Source organism: Mus pahari, chromosome 23 (assembly GCF_900095145.1).
Source record: "Mus pahari chromosome 23, PAHARI_EIJ_v1.1, whole genome shotgun sequence".
Classification (NCBI taxonomy): Eukaryota; Metazoa; Chordata; class Mammalia; order Rodentia; family Muridae; genus Mus; species Mus pahari.
Genome location: NC_034612.1, coordinates 3,891,304 through 3,907,571, shown reverse-complemented (window position 1 = coordinate 3,907,571; position 16,268 = coordinate 3,891,304). Strand labels below are relative to the sequence as shown.

The window sequence follows — 16,268 nt, the reverse complement described above, 5'->3', positions numbered from 1 at the left end:
TATACAGAGGAGCCCTGTCTCCAAAAAAAAAAAAAAAAAAAAAAAAAAAAAAAAAAAAACAACTGTAAAATTGGAGACATTTCATTCTACAAAACAGAATGCATTATGTTTCTATAAGTTTCCCCAGGTTAGATTCTGTCGCTTATCCCTAGGGCCCAATATGGTGCAGGAGCCAGGCTGGAGCTCAGACAGGAGCCGCAGTTCCCAGGAACATGGGCACCTGCTTCAGACACAAGTGTGACAAGAAAGGGCTCCTAGCTCAGATAGGTCAGTAGAGTGTCCTGGAACCCCTCCTGGGAGTTTCTAGTTGGTCAGAAACTCAGCAGTTTGGAGCTTGTGTACAGAAGATGCCCAAACACTGGACTATCTTAGCCTTGGGGTCTCCTGATTCATTTTTCACTAACAGCTTCAAAGAGGATTCACTGCACACAGCTAAAATAATCTTTCCAAGCGTCCTCCCCCCAAAAAGGCCCAGAGCACGATTCGGTTCCCAGGTTCCTGCGTGTGATCCTGGGCGGTAGTTGATGTGCCCTTTGCCTGTGGGAATGAATCAGCGGGAGCTGAGCTCCACCCCTGTTCCACAGGGGAATTCCCCCCCCCCCACAGGGTGGGACCCAGAGCCTCCCTCCTAGACAAGCACTCTACCAGCCGTCCACACCCCCCACCTGGGAACTCTGACATAGTGCCAGCACCATTTAAACCTTCTCCAGAGCAATTTAGTCAGCATGGGTGAAGCCCGCACATTGGTCAGGTTTAAAAGCTCCCCAGAGGGTTGCACTATGAAGCAGGAATCACGGGATACATTGATGCGGTGCGCCCGTGCGCTGTGTTCAGCCTTCCAATAGGTTCTGTTTTGAAGACAACACTGGAACTCTGTTACTGAAGTCAAGGCAGAAGATAAAGGAACCACGTTTCTCCAGGGTTTGCCCACTCGCCCTTACGTGTAACGCCTAAGGGCTTGTGGATGGTAGTTTTACACGCTGGGTGATGGCAGGGGACCCCAGTGGTAGAGCATGCACTTAGACAGGAGGCCCTGGGTTCAGTATCTAGCACAATTCATCCAACCATTCACTTGTGAACGGTCTGACTGGTATAGGAATTGAAAGAGTCTCCGTGCTGGGGATATTTAATGAGTGCGGGAGCTAAGCCCTGAAGAAGCACCCAGTTACAGATCTGGTTGGGGGTGGGGTGGGGTTGGGATAACTGACTAAACAGAGGGGACAGCCCTCAGGTAGTGGACATTTGAGCCAATCAGAGGGCCCTCTGTGCCATCAGAAGGCAGAGATTGGCTGGCTCTTTCTGTCAAGAGCCACAAGGTAAATGTTTCCAGCTTCCAGGGGGCTTTGAGGGCTAGTCCCTTCTAGTGTGGCCTAGCAGGGAAGCAACCCCATACAAGAGATGCAAGTGAAGTGTGTGAGTGTGTGTGAGAGTGTGTGTGTGAGAGTGTGTGTGAGAGAGTGTGTGTGTGAGTGTGAGTGTGTGTGTGAGAGAGTGTGTGAGAGAGTGTGTGAGAGTGTGTGTGAGTATGTGTGTGAGAGAGACAGAGAGAGTGTGTGAGAGAGAGTGTGTGTGAGAGACAGAGAGAGTGTGTGTGAGTGTGTGTGTGAGAGAGTGTGTGAGTGTGTGAGAGAGTGTGTGTATGAGTGTGTGTGTGAGTGTGTAGGAGAGTGTGTGTGTGAGTATATGTGTGTGAGTGTGTGTGAGAGAGAGACAGAGAGTGTATGTGTGTGTGTGTGTGTGTGTGTATGTGTGTGAGAGAGAGAGAGAGAGAGAGAATGCGTGTATGTGTCCTATACCTCTGTGTGCATGCATATAAATACATTTTTATGCATCACTTGTAGGGAAATGTCCCCTTCATCCAGCTAGAGATTTCCTGGGATAAACAGTAGGGGGGGGTCCAGTGACTGGGTGCTGGCCCGGGGGCTTGGGGGGAGGGTAGCATCCCGGGAGGTCTGGTGAAGCCTGGATCTTGTTAGAGCCGTAAGGAATTTCAGGATGATTGTGTTGGACATGAGAATTAGGGACACAGGCACATCTCCCAGGGTGGGTGTGGGTTCTCAAGAGCCAGAGGCACCACAGCCACACGGGTGGACTTCTGGATCCTTGTTTTACGAGTATATTTTAGTGGGGAGGATTACCCAGGATGAGGTCCGGGGAGGGGAAGAATAAGAATCCCAGGACCCGGTCAGACTCTCCCCGGAAGAGGCTATCTTCATTGTCTTTCCATGGGGTCTCCCCGATGACGGCTGGTGGTGTGGGAGCAGGCAGTTTGGGAATGCTAATTACACAGACAGCTCATTATCACATGGCAGAAATCAGTAGTCACCTTAGTGCATATAGCCTGTGTTAGCGTGTGTGCGTGTGCGTGTGCGTGTGCGTGTGTGTGTGTGTGTGTGTGTGTGTGTGTGTGTGTGTATCTGTGTCTGATGTAACACAGCCCTGGGATTGCATTAGCTGCTAGGCAGTCCACCTTTCTGCTCTCTAGGCTGACATAGCCTACCTCAAAATGGGGAAAAAAATGCATAAAAATTCACTATTGGGCAGAAGGAAGGTTCAGAGAGGTTGAAGTCAAGCTAGTGCTGTGTCTTCTGCTCAGGGCTCTTCCCTGAGCCCGTCTGCTTCCCCAGCTCTTTCTGTGGTGTCTCAGAGCCAAACCATAGCAACCACAACCCCCTAGCCCTGAAGACTGGAATTCTTTACGGTTGGTTACCCAGCCCACCGTTCACAGGCAAGAAGGGATAGGAGCCAGGAAACTGCGGTGCAGAACTGTGTGACCAACTGCCCCTGCCCCTTTCTCTCCCCACCCTAGTATCCAGCCGGAAGAAGGCGGTGGAAGCCAAATGCAGCTTGGCCTGTGAGTACCTGAGCAAAGAGGATTACATGGACCTGCTGTGGACCACCCTGTCTGAGTTCCCAGGTGAGGCTGGGGCAGAGAAACTGGCTCTCTGTTCAGGATTCAAAATAAGTATGTCCCTTTGCTACATATTACAAAAAAAAAAAAAAAAAAAAACAAGGGCCAGGCTGGTGGCACACTCCACATGCAGGCTAACTCCTGGGCTGTGGCAGCAAACAGCCACACAGTTGCAAGACTAAGGCAGCTACAGAACCTTACTGCAGCTCGACACTGTAGCAAGGGCATCCATGATAAGGATGACCCAGCTGGAAGATCTGGTGGGGGTGGGGGTGGGGGTGGGAGACTCTTCCTTGTTACTGTAACAAAATGCCTGAGGTTAGGTACTTTACAAAGAAGTGGACTTAGTGCTCAGGTCTGAAATGAGCATTGGCTCTGCCCTGGCCAGTACCTCCTAATGGAAGGTAGCACGGCAGAGAGGGGCCATGGAAGGAGCGACAAGAAGCCACCATCCATTTTGACATCACTACACTGAGGACCAAGCTCCCAGCACATGATTCCTAGCGGCATGCCCTCAAACCATGTCCAAACCACGGCACTGAGGAACCTCCAGCTTAAGAAGCAGCGCAGGACTTTGTAACTGGTTGCCAGGTCCTCTGTCATTGCTCCAGAGGGGACAATGTCCTTGCTCCCGAAAGCTGTTGTATAGACAATTCTGAAGGGGGAGCTTAGAACAAAAGAGCAGCTGAGGTCTTGGAGACATGGAGCGATGGAGGACCCTCCCCCAATCACCAGATGCACTGGCAAATGCCACGAATGTGGGAAGGGGGCATCAAACTTCCAAACTTAAACACCCTTCCTCCCTTCCTCCCTCCCTCTCCCTCCTCCCTGCCTCCCTGTCTCCCCCCTCCCTCCCTTCTCCATTCCCCCCTCCCTATCTGAGAAGGATGATTTCAGAACCTGTGCGGAACCAATGCTATTAAAAGGAACGAAAGGTAGCCCACCATCACTTTGGCTCCTCCCAATTCCCATTTTTCCACACTCACTGTTCTCTGCTCAGCCAAAGTCAAGCAGAGTCCTCAATACACCATCTTGCCTGGGTTCCCTCCACGGACAACACCTTGAACTTACACCCCCATCCCAGGGCCGTGTAAGAGCCTGCCTAAGACACCGAATGTCCCAATTGCTGGCCGAGCTCAGAACTATGCCCCACACCGACAGTCATTCCAAAATGTCCCCCTCAGTAGCATCAGGAAGGGAGAGCACCCGCTTGGGGGGTTTTAGCTTCCCATGATGTGATGGCTTTGAAATATAGACTCGTTTTGTTTCTTGTTATATATGCTTTTGTTCAGAACACACATCACCCCCTTAGAATAGATCCTGACACCCAATAAGCAATAATTAAACGTGGGAAAATAGGGCTCTGCTAACATTCTATTTATTTATTTATTTATTTATTTATTTATTTATTTATTTATTTCGAGACAGGGTTTCTCTGTGTAGCCCTCACTATCCTAGAACTCACTCTGTAGACCAGGCTGTTCTCGAACTCACAGAGATCCACCAGAACTCTGCCTCTGGAGTGCTGGGATCAAAGGCGTGTGCCACCACTGCCTGGCTTCTTTTACCTTTTTGAGACTAGGTCTCTCTGTGTGGCCTTGGCTACCCTGAAACTCACTATGTAGACCAGGCCAGCCTCAACATCACAGAGATCTTCCTGCCTCTACATCCTGAATGCTGGGATCAAAGGCGGCCAGTGGTATTTAATTTAGAAGACCCTTTGATGAATGATAGATGTATAAATATATTCTCAAAATATGATTATTATTATATAGTAATAATATATTATATAATATACCAATTAAAAGTACTAAGCTGCCAGGCATAGTGGCGCATGCCTTTAATCCCAGCACTCGGGAGGCAGAGGCAGGCGGATTTCTGAGTTCGAGGCCAGCCTGGTCTACAGAGTGAGTTCCAGGACAGCNTCGAGGCCAGCCTGGTCTACAGAGTGAGTTCCAGGACAGCCAGGGATACACAGAGAAACCCTGTCTCGAAATGCCAAAAAAAAAAAAAAAAAAAAAGTACTAAGCTATGCTGTCTCTATGGAAATAGGATGCACCATTTTACTAGTACTAGTAGATAAAGAAACCAAGGCTCAGAGAAGGCCAGCTCCAGGTTACAAGGCAACTCAGTATTAACAAGAGGACTTACATCTAACGAGATGTGAGTCTCCACCCTGGCGTTCTGCTGCCTGGTTGCAGCAGACGCCATCCTTGAGGCTCCTGTCAATGCCTGTATCTGTTGTCTCTTAACCCATGGCCCTTTCCCTTAGAGACCTGAAACAGTACACACTTGTCTCCTGGCTGCTGTGAGTAAATAGAGACCCAGGGGTGGCCTCTTCCCAGGTCCCCTTCACCGAATCCCACACAGATGCAGCAGGCATTGGCTCAGAGTCTGAATGTCTGAAAGCTGAGCTGGACCAGAACCTGGGGCGAATAGATTCGCCGGGCTGGTCCACTCTCAGAGGCAAAGGATGGCATGGGTTGGGTCATTAGGAAGCAGCTGAGCTACCTCCTCCCGCTCTCCTGGCAGGTGTCCTCGTGACTCTGTGGGTCATCGACCGCCTGGGTCGCAAGAAGACCATGGCTCTGTGCTTTATCATCTTCTCCCTCTGCAGCCTCCTGCTGTTCATCTGCATTGGAAGGTGGGTGTCGGGAGGAACCCCTACCCAGACCTTCACCAAGACTAAGTTAGGCTCATGGCACCTTGTGATGGGCGAGGGTCAGGTTCAAGGTCAAAGCCTCTGCCCAGGGCAGCAAGGGACCACGTGTCTCTAGGAACCTCACGGTTAGAGTTAAAGTTTAATTGGGGCTGGCTGACAGTTGCAGAGGTTTAGTCCATTATCCTCCTGGCAGGAAACATGGCAGACAGCAGGCAGGCAGGCAGGGAGGCCTGGTGCTGGAGAAGGAGCTGAGAGTTCTACATTCCATCTGCTGGCAGCAGGAAGGGAAAGCAAGACTGGGCTTTGTGTGCACTTTTGAAGTCAAGGCCACACCTCCTAATCCTTCTCAAGTAGAGCCACTCCCTAATGACCCAGTGTTTGAATATATAAGCCTATGGGGGCCATTCTTAGGCTCATACAAGCTTTAAGCTCCGTATAAGAAGTCCAGAGTTCAAAGTGGCCACAGAGGTTGTGTTAAAGGTGATTCGTCTGATGGAAAGATAACCTTGTTTCAAACAGACCCTATACTGAAGACTCATTTCTCGACTTGTCCAACTCCTAAGAGCCCCTGAATATACACCTGACCCCAGAGGGGCCCCAGATCAATCCCGACTGGGAATCAGCGGGCCACTGGTGGGGCTGGATGGTAGACTGTGAAGAGCTGGTATTCTGGGTTATCAAGAACAGTAGAGTCAAGGATAGGTGATCTGGGGTGGCCTAAAAATGACAAAAACTGTCCTGCTACAACCCAAGGCCTGGGCACTGTCGCTGAGGCTCAGCCGGGGACTTCAGTTGTTCAGACCACGTTCCCCCCCCTGCCCCCACTCTCCCCCCAGCTGTGGACCACAGGCAGTCTGTCAGCGGGGTGTGCCTGATGGATCTGCAAGAGCTGATCTCTACTGGCAGTGCTTGGGGGGGGGTCTGTGCGGGTGTGCTGGCTGGGGGGGGACCTCTGCAGACTCAGGTGTCAGTTCTTCCAGGGAAGGTGTGATGGCAGAGAGAATCAGACACAAAACAACCCTCCCCACCTCTTCCCTGATGTTTTCTCCTCCCCAGAAATGTGCTAACCCTCTTACTATTCATCGCGAGAGCGTTTATTTCTGGAGGCTTCCAAGCAGCCTATGTTTACACGCCTGAGGTAGGAGAGGTGCCTGAGAGTGGGGTGGGGTGGGGCATGGAGTGACGGTGGGGCATGGGAGTAGAAGGTGAGGAGTGGGAGGTGGCGTAGGGCATGGGGTGGGGTGAGGAGTAGGAGGCGGGGCATGGGGTAGGGGTGGAGTGTGGGGATGGGATGAAGGTGGGAGTGGGGTGAGGATGCTGTCTGCCCAGAATTTCAATGGTTCTTGGGTCCCTGCACCTGTATCTCCCCCCACCCTTTTTCCTGCTCATACAAGCTTTAAGCTCAGAGTAAGAATTCTAGAGGTTGCCCAAGAGCATAGAGCTAAAGTGAACGGGCTTCAAGGGCAGCTCACATCCTACCTTCCTAGAGACAGCCCTCCCCGGTGTTTGCGAGCTGTAGAGCTGACAGCTGAGCGTGTAGCTCAGTGTTGAAGTGTTTGCCTTTCTTGCTCAATGTCCTGGAGTTGATCCTCAGTACTGAAAACAATTTTTTTTTTTTTTTATGAGCCTGGCTAAACCTGGAAGGCTATCGGTGACCATGAAGAACCAATTAAATAGGCGATGACCCAGCAGAGTGATAGGTTTCTGTGTAGCCTTTGAGAAGCCAGACTAGAAGCTGGAGAGATGACTCAGTGGTTACGAGCACACACAGAAGAACTGAGTTTGGTTCCCAACATCCACTTTGGGCAGCTCACAATTGCCTATAACTCCAGTCCCCAAGGCTCTGACCACGCTTAGCGCTCCCGGCCACTAAGGGCACGCACGCACGCATGTGACGTACAAAAAGTCGCACCTGCTGGAAAGATGTCATTGCCAAGTTCAGCTTGGAGGGCCCTAAATTCTCCAGCAGAAAAACAAACAAACAAACCCCTGGAGCTGAAATACTAATCCCTTTGTACTACATTCATTTTGTATTGAGTACCAACCATATGCTTAGGCAATTACATATAAATCAGTAATTAACTGTGTGTTGTGTATCATACATGGTATCCACCCATCGCTATTGAACTGTTTGCATAGGTTTTTTTTTTTTGTTTTGTTTTGTTTTCTGTTATGCTGGGGTCCAACCATGACAGACCATAACAGGCAAGCCCTCTGCACATACCCCTCCCCCACTGTTGTTAACCAAAAAGTCGATTGTGGAATACCTCCCAGCAACAAAACCGGAGGAGGTAAATGGGCTCCTGCCCACAGCCAACCTCACGATCGATCACTGCCTTGGAGGAACCTCTTAGCTCCTTTGCCCGGCTCCCGTCCTGCTCACCGGCATTACCTCATCAGTACTGGGTGGGAAGGGGTGAGGAGTTCCTGAGTTTCCCATGACCTGTGGCTAACACCCTGACATTCCAGGTGTATCCCACGGCGACGAGGGCGCTGGGCCTGGGTACCTGCAGCGGCATGGCGAGAGTGGGCGCTCTCATTACTCCGTTCATAGCTCAGGCAAGTGTTGCCCCAAATACGGATCCAGGTAGCAACTGGCTGTGACTATAGACCGGACAGCATCGCCCAGCAACTGACCCCAGGAGGGAACAGTGTCTCGGAAGGATAAAAGGCGCAAGGCCACCACCAGGCAGGGACTCAGACAAGCCTGGCATAAAATTCAGGTCTCCCTGAGCAGAAGGTAGCACTCAGCGTAATTTGCATACACTGGGTGAGGTAGCATGGCCAGGCAGTCCCAGCTGGTTTGGGAAGGCAGAGTTTGTGGCTAAGCTATGGACCCCCAAAAACAAGCAACACACACCAGTTTGTATTAGAGTGGGTGTCTGTCTCCCGTTCTGAATGATCTGAATGAGTTACCAAATTTCTGGCGGAAGAAACTGCAGAGGTGTGGTCTCTGAGGGTCTTCCCAAGGGCACCCGAAGGGGCTGTGTTCTAACAGATCTTTCAGTTACTCACTCACAGTGCTGTGCACCCCACTCTGTCCACCTCCAAAGCATTCTCATTACCACACCCCAAGCCCCTCTATCTGTTAGGGGTCGCCCCCACCCCTAGTAAACACCCATCTGCTCCATCTGCGCAGATTTACTCATTCTGGGTGGTTCAGCACGTTGGGGTGCTGACACCCCTCTCAGCATTGTTGCCCCTTCTATGTCTAATGTCCCTCGAGTTGTCAGGGCCAAAGCTGGAACCTGTAGATCCTAACAAGCTGTCCTCAGTGTGGAGAGAGAGGAAAAGCAGGCATGCACTCACCTCGGCTACGCTGGGGAGAGAAACCAATAAAGGGGTCCAGTGGCATCCCCCCAAGTCCTTCATCGGGTCCTGATGTGAGATGTAGGTTTAAGCAGAGAGAGGCAAGATGTTCACACAGCTCGGTGGTCCTGGTCACACTGTGGCCCTCCCCATCAGCACCAGTCCTCAGAACTCTGTGACATCTCTTCCCAGAACACAGGCTCCTTCTTCTGACCGGCACCAGGCTCCCCCCTCCCCCCTCCTCCTGGCACAAGACTCCTGGAACAACCCCAATTCCCAGTTCTGAGGGACCTTAGGCTCGAAGGAGTCCGATAGCCAAAGGGAAGACAGCATGCGTCTCTTTAGAATGTCTTCATAGAGTCCCTGGGGACTCTATCTGTCCCCCAGGGACAGAGCACAGAGCTCTGCCCTGTCTGAGGTCTGACCTTTGTCATCAGATGGGGAGTTTGGCACAGGCTAGACCATAGCAATGGCTTTGGATTTTTTTGTTGGGTTGGTTTGGGTTTTTGATACAGGCTCTTACTATATGTTTAGCAAGAACTTGGACTCAGGATCTTCTTGCCCCTGAGCACTGTGGTGATCGGCATCTTCTATGCCTGGCGGTGTGCGGAATCTTAAGTCTGATGGACTTTACTCTGCAGCCCAGGCTGTCCTGAACTCAAGCAATCCTTCCTACTTCAGCCTCTTAGAGCAAGGATTATGGGAACTATGCTTTCGGGGGGGTGGGGGTGAGGGTGGAGGGCTCCCCCTGTGCTGCCCACAGCTCTGAGAAGCCATTATTATCTCTCTGCATCTCCCCTCCCCCGCCCCCTGCAGGTGATGCTGGAATCTTCCGTGTACTTGACCCTGGCTGTCTACAGTGGCTGCTGCCTCCTGGCTGGCGTGGCCTCCTGCTTTCTGCCCATCGAGACCAAAGGCCGAGCACTGCAGGAGTCCAGCCACCGGGAGTGGGGCCAGGAGATGGTTGGCCGCGGGACAAACAGCGCAGGTGTCCCCAGGTCGGACTCTGGCTCTCAGGAGTAGTGACCCCTGGGAGTTGAGCTTGGAGCCTAAAGAGCTGGCAGAGCCCAGCTGGGCCACTTACGGTCACTGCCGACATCAAGAACTTCCCCCCCACCCCCGAGAGGGCGATGTGGACCGACAGGGTTTTGTGTCTTCACTGTGTTTGACCGTGTTCATCATCGAGGGTCACCCGCCCAGGAAGATGGGGTGGCATTCACTCCAGGGGGTTCTCTGTGGTGGGGGACGGGGGCTGCACATCACCTTGGATCTGCATGGGGAAGCTGCTAGTGAGGGAGGGTCCCAGGGTGCTCAGGACCAGCTGAGCAGATGCCACATTGCCACCCAGTCATACCCTTGGAGAGCCACTGCCCAAAGATCTCCATAGATACAGTCTCCGCCCAGACCCCTGGGACGCCCACCATTTTGTCCAGTTGTGTTTCTCCTGCACCCTGGCCTCAGGAATTCTTTGGAATTAAGGCAAGTTAGTTAGTGTCTGACTGGAACAGCTTTTCTGGAACCTGAGACTCCCCCACCCCCACACGCACCCCTCGCTGCTACCTTGGCTGGGCCCCTCTAGATGCCTCTCTAGCGCCTGCTGGGTAGAAACTGGCCGATGAATGTGCTTTGGAATTTGAGCCAAGTAGCCCCCATTGGCCCCTTCTGGAGTCTCTGTCTCTGGCTGCAGAGGGTCCTGTGATATTTCCGGGGAGAGCTAGGTACCCACCCACCAGGCGGCAGACTCAGAAAGGTGTTAACCCATTTCCTGACTTGGAGACTGAGGCCTGGCAGAGGGGAGACCGAAGCCAGAGTCACTCCTGAAGCAGTTAAGGCCTTTCTGGGCCCTCTCTCTGGGCTCAGCCCTACTAGCCGGCGAGTCCCTGTTTACTCAGGCTTCCAGACTTTGCCCTGTGTGGGTGGCGGCATGGGTTGAGGAGGGATCTCCAGGGCAAAGCACCTAGTGTGGGCCCACTGAGTCCTGGGACCAGGAACCTGTTGCCCCTTCTGGGTCTGCCTCTGCTTTCTCTCTGTCGAGGGCAGTGCTGGCCCTACAGAGGCAGGTCCTGGGAGTCTGTCCTGGCACAAGGATTGGGAAAGCCCATGTCAGAGGGAGAGAGGAGGAAGGATGAGAGGTCGGTAGGTCTGTCTGGAGGCAGTCCACGTCCACGCGTACTCCCAGATTCCGGAACACACGAGCCGCCTTCCGAGATTCAGGAAGGAAACTGGCAGGGGGAGGAAGGAGACCGCCAGGCCCCATTAAAGGCCGGAGGAAACTGGTCACTGCGCACTGGACACATTGCAAGGACGCCACATGTGCACCATGCTGCTCATCTCTTATTAAAGTGTTGGTGACGGACATTACCACTGGGTTTAAATCTGGCCACTGACCACGATGCACTAGTGTCAGTTCACTTGGAAGTCGACTAACTTGTTCCATCTAAGGAACACATCCTCTCTAGGAGGTACAGTGGCCCAGCTGGCAGGCAGCATTGAGTTCAATGGAGACAACTGTTAATGGGAAAAGATACAGTGGCCTCTTCTTCATGAGGACAGTTTGGCGTCGACCCCCTATCCTGTTCTGAAAGCCACACTTCTTCTTCTTCTTCTTCTTCTTCTTCTTCTTCTGATTATTATTATTATTATTATTATCATCATTATTGATATTTGAGACAGACTTTCACAGTGTAGCCCAGGCTAGCCCCGTTCTCTTGATCTTCCTCCCCTGGGTACCACCACACCCAGCCACACTTTCTTGAGTCTCAAGTTATTCCTGGGCAGTTCAGCTTCTCCTAGGAAACAGTCTTCCCTTTGCCTCGTCTGTTTCTCCTCTCTTCCTCCTCCTCTTCTCCCTCCTCTTCCTCCCCCTGCCCCCCAGCAGGTCCTTTTCATGTCTTCATCCTCAAACAACCCAGCTCCGGTAGGAAAGACGCTGAGGGGTGGGGTGGTGGGCACGTTCTCCAGGGGCTACACGAAGAGGGGTGTAATTTCTACCCAAGAGAAAAAGGAACCCTTGAAGCATTTTTTTTTTAAAGTTCAAAGTTAAGTACACACCTGTAATCCTAGTGCTTGGGAAGTAGAAGTAGGAGAGTCCGAGGGTCAGGGTTATCCTCAGATAGTAAGTTTGAGGGGACAGTCTCATGAAACACCCTCAAAAACGAAACACACACTCATATGTGCACAGAGAGACAGAGAGAGGGAGAAAAAGATGGACACAGACAGACAGACAGACAGACACACACACACACACACACACACACACACAGAGAGAGAGAGAGAGAGAGAGAGAGAGAGAGAGAGAGAGAGAGATTGATTTAGGTATGATTCTACATACTAATTCCTGAGAAGTAGAAGCAAAGGCAGAAAGTTCATGAGTTCAAGGCTAAGCTTGGCTACATAGAAACCCTGACTCAAGGTCCACACACACACACACACACACACACACACACACACACACACACACACATACACACACATGCCTTAAATAAATGGTATAAAGAGTTTTTTTTAAATCAGTAGTGTCAAGTGGCACAAGGATTGCCACAAAGCTGCCTCACCTCCGAAACCCAGCAATGGGGCTGGGACCTAATTTTAAGCAGCCGTGTGACAGAACCTTCCAGTTACTGGCGGGAGTGCTGTCTGTTTCTCTCCACATGCGAAAGGATTTCAGAAAACCTCTGTGGAACATGAAGCTGGATCTGTGGGTAGGGTGCTTGCCGCCAAGCCTGATGACCTGGGTTCGAGCCCCGGCTCCCACACAGTGGAAGGAGAAAGCTGAGGTCTGTGGGTTGTCTTCAGACCCTAATGCATATGACCATGGATACTCACAGGCACATACACAGACACATATGTTAACAAAGGCTAAGAAGGAGATATTCACTGTGCCCAAGGTGATAATGCTCCTCTGGTTTCAGGCCTCAAGAGGGCAGGGTTCCACTCAGCGGTAGAACACTTCCCTAGCCTGCTCTGGGGCCTGAGCCATACCCTCCCCGCCTTTCCCCTCCCCTCACACACACAAGCTAGATCAAGTCTCCTCAAGGCCAAGGTGGTCTCAAGGTGATGGGAATGAGGGGAAGTCATGTCTTAGGGTCAATCCTGAAGAGAGTTTGGATATCCAGTGCTTTAATAATGTTGACCAGTGGATGCTCCTCCTCTCCCTCCTCCTCCTCCTCCTAACCCCCTCCTCCCATCACTACAGATACACATGGAGTGAGTTGTGAACCATTCATCAGAGTTCTAAGCAAAAGGCTCCAGACCATTCCTTATAGGACTGAACACAGACCCTGCCACCCAGTACAACCATCCTTAGTACAGTCATTCCGGCCTGAGAAGAACTGCTTCATGGAGGTAGATCTTGCCTATCTCACCCAGCCTTGGTTAGGACCAGCAAGAATCACTGCACGGGGAAGAACCAGGCAGCGATGGATGAGTGGAGGGAGCAGCAGGATTTTCTCCCTTCATGCCTTTGCCAGAGGAAGCCAGGGGTGGGACTGGGGGAGTGGCTTGGAGCGTGGCCGGGGTGGAGCTGGGGGAGTGGCTGGGGAGTGGCCAGGGTGGGTTGGGGAGTGGCTGGGAGTGAGGCTGGGGAGAGATTATCATCCAGGAGCATTCGCGGGCTGAAGGGGTTGGGGTGTCGTCTCGGGGCACGTGGTGAACAGTCGAGTCCTCAGAGGTGGGATGGAGGCAACCTGGACAACTTCTTTTCCTCTAGAAATTTCCCAAAGAGGTTGGCCGCCTCCATTGCGCAGCCCCAGTGGATTGTGAGCCCGTAACCTCCATGACCGTAGTTGTGGATGACCTGGGAGAAGCAAGAGAGATGGTGGCCAGGTGCGGGAGGGAATCTCAGGGAGGGGTCAGGAAAGCTTCGTGATACCAGAAGACCAGGGACCTTTAAAGAGCCTTGGATAATGCGGATGTCCTGAGCTCCATCAGTGCCTTACTGGGGTGGTGGGCAGGGCCTGGGACTAGCTTAAGGGCACTGAGGAGGTGTAGGATGAGTCCACTCTGCTTAAAAGGTGAGGGTGCTTCCCCCATCAGCACAGGAAATGCAGGACCGTGAAACCTTGCCGGCAGAGCGGTCTGCTGCCACACCTCCACACGCTCAGCTTTGTAGAGATGTACACGGCCCCTTCCACACATGCACACAATCATCTGTACACACTCCCCTGGCTACACGCACACACGTTTACATACATGCCCTCTGTGCACCCCTATCTGAGATAAGAGGAGAAAGCTAACCTTGGTACAGGGGTCGCTCATACCCCTGGTGAGGGGACCCAGAGGAGTGCTCCCCCCAGAAGGGTAACGTCTCCGAGGTCAAGCTCAAGTCACACCAGAGCCAGCCCCTCACCAGTGGACTGGCTTATGCTGCTAACACCACCAATGGAGGTCCTGGGCTGTTTTTCCCTCAGGACAGAGAAAGCTGCCCCTTCAGAGTAGACCCCAAAAGGTCATGAATTTGCCCTGCGTCTGGTGTAAAGTGCCATGTCTCTCTACTCAGCCCTTTCCCATCTCAAGACTCCGTGTCCCCATTTACGGGGGGGGGGGGGAGGGAGGGAGGGAGAGGGGAGGGTGACCATCTCTGGCCCTGATCTCGTAATGTGACCCTTTGTGATGTGACTTTTCCCGGGGAATGGCTGAATTGTTGCTGGAGCTGGGGTGGACACCACTTCCCCTGACACAACACACCTCCACACTTGAAGATCCAAAATGAAGCCGTTCTCTTTCTAGCCGGACCTGAGGCCGGACTGGCCGGAAGCCAGTGACTTCACCCATAATTCTTGCATTCTGGAAAAAAAAAATGTGTGTCAACTTTATCTAGACTGTGTCCTGGCTAACATTCTAGGCAGCAGTGAGTTAGCTTTTAGAATCTCATGGCCACCTCCTTCGCTAGTCACCACAGTATTTAATCACAAGTTAGCAGTCATCCCACAGTGTGAGTGTGTAAGTATGTGTGAGTGTGTATGTGAGTTGAGTGTATGTATATGTGAATGTAAATGTGTGTATGAGTCTGTATGTGTGTGAATGTGTATATAAGTATAAATTGTGTATGTGTATAAGTATATGTATGTGCATTATGTGTTAGTATGTGTGTACATGTGAGTTTGTATATGTATGTGTATTGAGTGAGTGTATGTTAGTGTATATATATGTGTATTGTGTGTTAGTATGTGTGTGTGCATGTATGTTTGTGTATGTATAAGTGTATATGTATCTGTATTGAGTGAGTGTATGAATGTGTATTATGTGTTAGTGTGTGTATGTGTGGATTTGTATGAGTGTCTATATAAGTGTATATGTACATGAGTGTGTATACAAGTGTATATGTATGTGTATTGTATATTAATATATATATATGTGTGGGTTTGTGTGAGTGTGCGTATAAGAATATGTATGTGTATTGTATGTTAGTATATGTGTATATATGTTTGTATGAGTGTATGTATAAATGTATAGGTATGTGTACTGTGTGTGAGTGTATGTGTATGTGTGGGTCTGTGTGAGTGTGTATAAGTGTATATGTGTGCGAATGTATATGCACATGACTGTGCAGGTGCAGGTGCAGGTGTGTGCATGCTACCATGTGCACATGAAGGTCAGAGGACAACCTTAGGCATCAGTCCTCACCTTCTGCCTTGTTTGAAACAAGCTCTGTTCACTACTGTGTGTGCTGGACTGGCTAGTGTGCAAGCCTGACAAGTCCTGGTCTCGACCTTCCATGACCCATAGGTGCATGGGGATGACAGACATGGGCTGCTATATCTGTCTTTACATGATTTCTGGGATCCGAACCCAGGCCCTAACTGCCGTGTAGCACGTCTTACCTCCCTGGGCCATGTCCTTTGCCATCTGCCACCACATGCTAGTTCATCTATGGAGGTGATGGCTGCCACCTTCAGTCTCTGTCCTAGTGTTACCATGTTCCCATCACCAGCCCTGCAGTAAGTCACCACCAATGGTGACACTATTTCCCACCTCTCTTGTCACCGAGATCAGGCAGACATGCAAGACACATGCAAGAACACCTGCTCTCTGTGAAGACATGCTGAGGCCACCCTATGAGGGCCACTCTCAGAAGGGCCAGTGAGGTGGCATTAGTGCACAGCAAGGACTTCCCAAGCACTCTCATGGGCTGCAGTGTATTGTGTACCGTATACTGTGAACCCCAGTCTGTGTACTGTGTACTATATAATCCAGTGTGATGGTTTGCGTATGCTTGGCCTAGGGGGTGGCACCATTAAGATGTATGGCCTTGTTGGAGTAGGTGTGGCCTTGTTGGAGGAGGTGTGGCCTTGTTGGAGTAGGTGTGTCACTGTGGCTTTAAGACCCTCATCCTAGCTGCCTGGAAGTGAATGTTCTGCTAGCAGCCTTCAGATGAAGATGTAGAAC

The 16,268-nt window shown here is 51.4% G+C and overlaps 2 protein-coding genes across 3 annotated transcripts in view; one reads left to right on the top strand and one right to left on the bottom strand.

The window, feature by feature from the left end:
* Nucleotides 1-11,456, top strand: part of Svop (SV2 related protein) — a 59,917-nt gene extending 48,461 nt beyond the window's left edge. The window contains exons 12-16 of one of the 2 annotated variants that reach the window (XM_029533720.1): nt 2,810-2,917; nt 5,444-5,555; nt 6,630-6,711; nt 8,043-8,132; nt 9,699-11,456. In XM_029533720.1, coding sequence (XP_029389580.1) covers nt 2,810-2,917; nt 5,444-5,555; nt 6,630-6,711; nt 8,043-8,132; nt 9,699-9,905 — 599 coding nt within the window. In that variant the 3' untranslated portion in view covers nt 9,906-11,456. The remainder of the gene's footprint in view (nt 1-2,809; nt 2,918-5,443; nt 5,556-6,629; nt 6,712-8,042; nt 8,133-9,698) is intronic. The other variant, XM_021222704.2, reaches the window with a different exon arrangement.
* Nucleotides 11,457-12,754: 1,298 nt separating this feature from the next.
* Dao (D-amino acid oxidase) overlaps nt 12,755-16,268 on the bottom strand; it is a 25,627-nt gene continuing 22,113 nt past the window's right edge. The window contains exons 10-11 of the mRNA XM_021186929.2: nt 14,568-14,666; nt 12,755-13,677 (exon numbers count right to left, since the gene is read on the bottom strand). Of these exons, the coding sequence (XP_021042588.1) occupies nt 13,546-13,677; nt 14,568-14,666 (231 nt within the window). The 3' untranslated portion in view covers nt 12,755-13,545. The remainder of the gene's footprint in view (nt 13,678-14,567; nt 14,667-16,268) is intronic.